The sequence below is a fragment of the Argentina anserina genome, chromosome 4, assembly GCF_933775445.1.
Source record: "Argentina anserina chromosome 4, drPotAnse1.1, whole genome shotgun sequence".
Taxonomy (NCBI): domain Eukaryota; kingdom Viridiplantae; phylum Streptophyta; class Magnoliopsida; order Rosales; family Rosaceae; genus Argentina; species Argentina anserina.
Genome location: NC_065875.1, coordinates 12,917,321 through 12,924,387, shown reverse-complemented (window position 1 = coordinate 12,924,387; position 7,067 = coordinate 12,917,321). Strand labels below are relative to the sequence as shown.

The following is a 7,067-nucleotide window of genomic DNA, read 5'->3' as shown; positions in this document are numbered from 1 at the left end:
GAGTTGCTCAAATCTAGTGACCATCTCATTTACACTCGTCCCTCCGCAGATTGCAAGTTTGGGATTGCGATAAATTATCTTGGTTGCCTGACCTACACTACTGTCCTTCGCTTCAGGTGTTTAGTGTAAACAACTGCCACAAGTTAGCCTCCATTTCATTTTCTACGGACTTGAATTCTTGTTGTCATCCTCTTGAGGAGTTGTATATTTCGAATTGTGATGGTCTACAATCACTTCCAGATTTTCACAGTTTCACGTCACTCCGTGTATTGAGTATTGACAATTGTGCGGGGATGGAAAATTTGGTGAGTGGGTTTCACATTCCGGTGTCTATGGAGAGGTTGGTGATTTCTGGAATCCATAATCTGGAGAGTCTTTCCACATATAGAGGAATGCGTAATCTGGCGAAATTTGGTATGTCAATCAACCATATTAGTTTACATTTTCAATCTATTAATCAATGTTTTAAAAACCCCCGCCTAGGCGCCCGGAGACCCTTAGCCGCCTCGATTTTAGGCCGATTAATCCCCAATTAATCCGATTAATTTTCTGGGCGCTGGTTTTTAACTGTCCGCCCAATTAACGCCTAGCATTTTTTAGAACCTTACTATTAATACATTCTCGTGACGGTCACATTGTATGAGGAGTGGGAAAAATTTAATATACGTACTGAAAATTTCAAATGGCTCAGACCCTCACTGAAGTACGTACTACGTTTTGATAGACATGCTTATCGCATTCTATAGGTTATTTACTTATCGCATTCTTTTCTGATGGCCGACTGTTGTTTTGGTGTACTTTGAAATGATTCAGTAGGCTTTATCCCGGGCCACCTGGACGAACAAGTGCCAAACTGAAGTGCAGTAGGTGCAAACTGAGTTCATCTATGTGTTGACTGTATAGACCTTATTTGTTTTTTTGGTTAAGGGACCTTATCTGTTTGCTCTCTTGGTGTTTCTCATACGAAACCTCGGGCTATAACGAATGGAAGCCAAAAGCCTGAGTTGAACATTGTCGGTTTGTTGAGGAGTATATCAATACGTCTATTGCAATTTGAAAGCATCTTGGTGCGTTTATATTCAGGAGATTCAATATGTGGCATCATCATGTTGTCCGATATGGCAGATGTCTAGAGGATCTCAAGTCTACAGAGCGCTTCTCTCGGGCGGTGGAAGAAAAATGCATGGAGAGATAACTGTTGAAAGGGTTGAGAGAGAAGGGACTACTACTCCAGGAAGGCAGGAAGTATGAGATTACCAATTCTATGTTCTCCTTTTGCCGTTAGTGGATTATCATCATGACCTGTGGACGTAACCCAGTTTGAGGTGAACCACATTAAAAACCTTGCATCTTATTGACTGTGGAGTCCTCTTTGGTTCCATTTTACATATTCTTGGCTAAGCTAGAATGCTAACGAATTAGCAACTCGAGACATGTAGAAAAAGCAAAATTGTCACTTGTAATCAATAACGGAATCATTTATCAGTTTGCTGTTTACTCTAAGGGCTGGCAATCCTGACATGACATCAATCAAAAGATTCAAAACTGATCAGGTGAAATCACTAGAAATAATTTTTGCTAGTGGACAGTAATAGCACCTGAAGTATGTGTATATTGATATCTAAAAACTGTTGCTCTTGTATTATCTCACACATCAGGCTGCTACTGTCAGCTTATATATTATATATATCGTTAAACAAGTGTATAGTCACACCAGTCGGCTAGCTAAGCTCCAGTAATAGGCCTTGGTTTAGACATGTTTCATTCACTGGCTTTATTATTGCTGAAGGCCTCATTTTGAATTCTCGATATTACATGAACCCAGATTCCAGTGGTCTCTCACATTCCTGCGGCAGATTTGGTGACTTGCTTCAGAGCAGTTGCAATCTCATCAGCTGTTGGAGCTTGCCCATTTACAATGGTGACCAATGGGCTCTGAGGAGGAACTATATCGTCTCTCAGGTAGCTTCCTGATGTTCTTAGCAGCTCCTCAGAACCCTTTCCGACTACTCCTTTCATGATTATGGTCTTGTGAGTCCCTGCTATCATTTCTTCATAATCAGTGTCTCCACTTTCTCCAAGGAACACGTACATGTTTGCCACATTCAATCTCCAGCGTACAAAAAGGTACCTGTTTTACAATCAGGCAATTATGGTCTGCTATCAAATTAATGGCATTGCATCATGTAAAGAAAATGACATACTGTCCTCAATTGCTGCACATTGCAACAGTACCTGAGAGCCTGTGCTCGAGAAGCAAGGAGAGGAACAATTTGCATTCTTGTTGAGCTCCTGCAGTACATTGGATGGCAGCGCAGTCCACGCATCCTTAGTTTTTGCCTCAAATCATCTACTTTCCTTGCCTGTGCGAAAGCAACATATTCAGAACTTGTTACAGAAGTAAAACCAAACCGTTTCTAAACGGTCACACTCAAAGTAGACAATTTTAATTACTTTACTAGGATCCTTGATTAAGTATGAGATGCAATGGGCGTTGCTTGATTTTAAATCTTCTTCAATGTGGTTGGAAGATACGGAATTTTTTTCACCACCAGGAGCATTTAGGAGCTTCCATATGGTTTTCTTTAATCCTTCGCAGCCCCATCGGTACTCAATGTGTGACGAATAATCTGGATCTGGGAAAAGTTTTCCACCTTCTTCGGTAGAAGTACCAGGGTAGTAGACTTCACTTCCACTGCTACAGACCAAAGCATCAAACTCATTTGCTTGTATCCTCGCAGATGACAAAAACTCTACTGTTTCTGATGCTGGCATTGCCGTTAGCAGAGCAAACCCTGTAAATCTGGCACTTTGAGAATCTAGTCTTACAGCCTTGAAAATTTCTTGCACAACTTGAATCATTTTCTTTTCAGGAGCTCCCGACCTGTCATAGCAGTCTAATGCTATGACAATCAATTTTTTCCTACGTCTTAACAAAGGATACTTGCTTGCTATATTATCCTGCAGCTTATTTCCATCTTCGTGGTCTGTTAGAGCAGAATCTGGTTTCTTCATCTTGCTTAGGACACGCTTCACTTGATCTTGCACCTCATGGTCACCAGAAGCTCCAGTCACATCAATAGATTCATTCAGGGAGGATTTGTCTCCATCAACTGAGAGCCGAAGAGACATATCTTGTACATCCTTAAGAGAATCATTGAAGGATTCTTCAGCAGCCATTTCATCCTCCGGTGTGTCAGTCTGCCATTGTGGATATCTCATGCGGCAGGCAGCTACCCTAGTCAAGTATGTTCGGCAGTGTTCAGGCCATGAAAAAAGGTGTATGTTCTTCCAACCATTCTTTCTGCAGTCAACCCATAAATTCTTTTCTGATAACAACTTCAGCAGAGCATTAGCAATTGATTGCTGATCATGAGGATCCACAAGCAGACCATTATTAAGCGCCTGATATTCACAACATGACATAACAAAAAGTAACCTATTAATCATTTTAATGCAAATTATTCTCTTTCTCTTAGCTTCCATGAATTAAATAGCTAGATGCAGAATGCAGACATGTAAGAATTATACTGAACGTTGTCAAATTTTTTTTATTTTATCTCATTATGTTGCCTTCTTCCTTCTAGTTAAATGAGGTGTGGGAAAGATTCCCTTCATAACATCTAACAGAAAGGAGGTTCACATTGCACAAGAGTGATACTTAGGTAAACTATACCCGATGTATGTCGACCGGTCCACCATTTTTTGTAGCCACCATTGGAAGCCCGTGTGCTGCTGCCTAAATCATATAAACATATATATTGAATGGGAAAATTGAAACTTGTTGAAGAAGACAAAGATCACAGAAAAGATGGTATGCAGTAAAAACTAACCTCAATCAAGGTTAGACCAAAAGGCTCCACCAGTGCTGGATTTATGAAAACTCCCTGCCAAGGTTTAGATCCTTTAGACCAGAATCTTTGTCAAACCCTAAAAATATATCTATCTATTTCTATCTAGAAGAAAACATCAACTGAACCTTTGTTTTCGCCGCAAGCCGATATATATCTGGAACATCTGATTGCTTGTGATGCTTGGGATAGGCCACTTGCCCATAAAGATCATACTTATCAATCATTTTCAACACTGTAGTAAGCACACTAGCATTTCCAGTTGACATTTCATCTATATAGTCCCTATTCCCCATAATCAGGGTCTGTGGAGAAGAATATTGTGAGCTACCCAATATGCAAATGCAAAATGATCACTAGTATAATTGACTTACTGCACATATCTACTTACAAGATTAGCAAGTTCTCTTAGAGGGCGGCATTCTCCAAAAGCTTTCAAAAGAGTGGTTATGTTCTTCTTTGGATCTGGCCGTGACAAAGCCAAGATCATAGGCTTGTGAGGATTAGTAAGGAATCTCATCACCTGCCAGATGATGTGAATTAGCAGCATGATCACAGTTAATTTCAGTAATAATTGATGACATAATAACACTCACTTCTGACCAGATTGTTGGTATTGCTTTAGGGGAAGAAGACCCATCATTAGTACCACCAATAAGCTGGCTAAGTTCCCCATCAGCATCATCTTCTTGGACCATGACATTACTGAAGTCCATGCCAGGGGGTATAACCTGCACAGAAAATCTGCTTAATTGAAAAAGGTAACAATTCCATATATGCTACGTTCATATTTCGTTTCGATGAGGAAATTGATAAAAGAGAGAACATAGAACATAAATCATTATGGTATCTTAGATGCTCAAGTTGGGTTGAAGTCTACTAATATAGAGTAATATTGCAAAACAGTAGTGCAACTTGGAAGTGAACTAATAGTGAAGTCATGAGCAAGATCAAATAGAATTCATATCAAATCTAATTGCTTATTTCCTCTTTCTCTGAATAGGTGAAGAAAAACTCCCTAAGGCAGTGCCAGGGTGCAACAAAATAAACATATGATGTCCACACACACACACACACACATATGATGAGCGACAGCAGGCACTAGCTTACCACCATCCTTGGCATGTAACGACCATGGCAATTAACTCCTCTTCTAGACCGGGCACGCAAAACTTTCTCAAGCTTGACATCAAACCCATCATAAAGTCCCCATTGCTCTTCAATCTCTTGTTTTGTGCTTGTAATAACAAGTTCTGCAGCATCAAGGGAAAGCTCTTCTGCCTCTATCCTCCTCATAATCTTATATGTTGAATTGATGTCTTCCTTTGATTGGCGTCCCTGCTTGATAAGCTGTTCGAGCTTGTTTCTTCCAAGTGAGTGTCCTGTTAGAACCATTGGGACATTCAAAGCGCCAGAAAGAAGTGCAGCACTGTCCCCTGCGTCCGCATAATGCCCATGAATTACATATGGCCAGACAGGCTGGCCTTTGCCAATTTGTTCACCCAAAACTTTTGACATATTAAGTATGTGAGCTAGAGCCCCATCTACAAATTCTTGAATATGAGGCCAGAGTACTTCTTTGCTGAGGTATTGATCACGAGGACCAAAAGGAATTCTGATGATATATGCTCCGCTGCTTTCTCCTAGATCACCATCACCATCACCGTCTTCCGGACCTGCAGTTATCATCTCTGTTGGTTCACCATAGCTCCAATCAACTTCAGGAGATGACACTTGGCGAGTAAAGAGATCTACCCTATAAACCCCAGGCATCCTTGCAAGTGCTCGGGCCAGCTCAACCACATATTTGACCTGATATTGTTTTGGAAAGCCATGAAGCACAATTCCAAATGCCAGGAATAGGAGAACGATTTCACTTTCAAACTGAAAAGTAATGCTGTGACACCAGTTACCTGTCCACCTGTATCTGAGTCTCGACCAAGCTCCATGTTTTCTCCCCGAACTAAACCATGCAAACTGCCGATGAAGTAAGCTTTAATTACTGATTAGGAAGTAAAATTTTAGTCTGTTTACCTAAAATGTTATAGTTGCAGAAAATAAGCCCCAAGGAAAGAGTTAACAGAGAAAACTGTATAGAAACCAAAAACAAGTGTGAACCACTACACCATGGTGCATGCAGCAGAAAAGAAGTCACCTGATGAGAACTAGATATAATTTCTTTTCCTTCTTATCATCCGACCACACTTCCAAATTCGAAACCATCCGCTGGAACTTTCTCCTCGGAGTCTCACACTGCAGCATCTCCCCCAAGCCATCGCCCTTCTCTCCTTCCGACAAATCCTCCGACATGTCCTCCGTTGCATCCCTCCGTCCTTGCTCCCTCTCCCATCTCCGGTTCGCCGACCTCTGCAGTTCCTCCCACTCCAACTGCATCAACCACCAGCTACATTACATTAGTCCATCTAACCATTCAACATAAAAGATTAATCTCCAAAATTGAACAATTATCCCTAATATTTACAACAACGATGTTCTTGTTTTCTTTGATCAACCAATTTAGAGAGGAGAAGAGAAAACTAAGAACCTGCTTCTTCTTACGAGTGAGGTGCCAAATGCGCCAGCACATATTCTCGAGCCTGGAGCTCCGCTCTCGTGTGTTGCGGGTAGCAACCACTTTGATCCACGTCCGATACAAATCGGACTCATCGACGCCGGTCACCACCTCCTCGACGAAGTACTTTGTCGGATTGAAATGACCTCCTTCTCTCAGATTCACCGGCGTCGGCTTCTGCTCCTCTATGGCCGTCGCCCCCGTGTCCAGTATCGCCTCCAAGTAGCCGTTGATCCACTCATTTCCCGCCATCGAGAGTACCTTGCGCTACAAGAAACCTCTCTCCGAGTGGAGCTTTAATTTGAGTCGGGGATTAGGGCAGGAAGGGAGAGTGAGGGAGTTTATGGTGGTGGAGGAGGAGGGGGAGGTGCTATGATGGGCGGGGAGAGAGGGCCACGTGGCGGAGAAAGGTGGGGTCGGAGAGGGTGACAGGTGGAGAGAGAGAGATAGGATCACGAGAGAGGCGGGGAGGGGTGGACTCGTACGTGGCCCGTGATGGGTGGGTGAGTCACTTGTTTCGAGGAAGGGGTTAGTCCGACTCCCGATGCCGAGAGATTTGCTGTATAACTGCCTCCCCGAGTTTCCATCTGCACGGGACTCTTGGTTTTTTTTTTTCTCAATTCTTTTTTTTATCAAAGAGAATA

General features: G+C 42.1%; 1 protein-coding gene across 1 annotated transcript; it reads right to left on the bottom strand.

The window, feature by feature from the left end:
* Positions 1-1,636: 1,636 nt before the first annotated feature.
* On the bottom strand, positions 1,637-6,675 carry LOC126790132 (probable sucrose-phosphate synthase 3). The gene is made up of 12 exons (XM_050516277.1): positions 6,397-6,675; positions 6,007-6,239; positions 5,765-5,828; positions 4,962-5,663; positions 4,448-4,582; positions 4,243-4,374; positions 3,980-4,156; positions 3,834-3,887; positions 3,677-3,739; positions 2,455-3,405; positions 2,236-2,363; positions 1,637-2,131 (listed from the first exon to the last, which is right to left on the bottom strand). The coding sequence occupies exons 1-12, from the start codon at positions 6,673-6,675 to the stop codon at positions 1,840-1,842; spliced, it is 3,210 nt and encodes a 1,069-aa protein (XP_050372234.1). The 3' UTR covers positions 1,637-1,839.
* Positions 6,676-7,067: the final 392 nt, after the last annotated feature.

Excerpts from the sequence above, each read along its gene's own strand:
- LOC126790132 (XM_050516277.1), bottom strand. The coding sequence starts at position 6,675 with ATGGCGGGAAATGAGTGGATCAACGGCTACTTGGAGGCGATACTGGAC. Across the intron at positions 4,157-4,242 it reads TAAGAGAACTTGCTAATCTT|ACCCTGATTATGGGGAATAG; the intron begins GTAAGTAGATAT and ends TCTTCTCCACAG. Across the intron at positions 3,406-3,676 it reads GACCGGTCGACATACATCGG|GCGCTTAATAATGGTCTGCT; the intron begins GTATAGTTTACC and ends TGTGAATATCAG.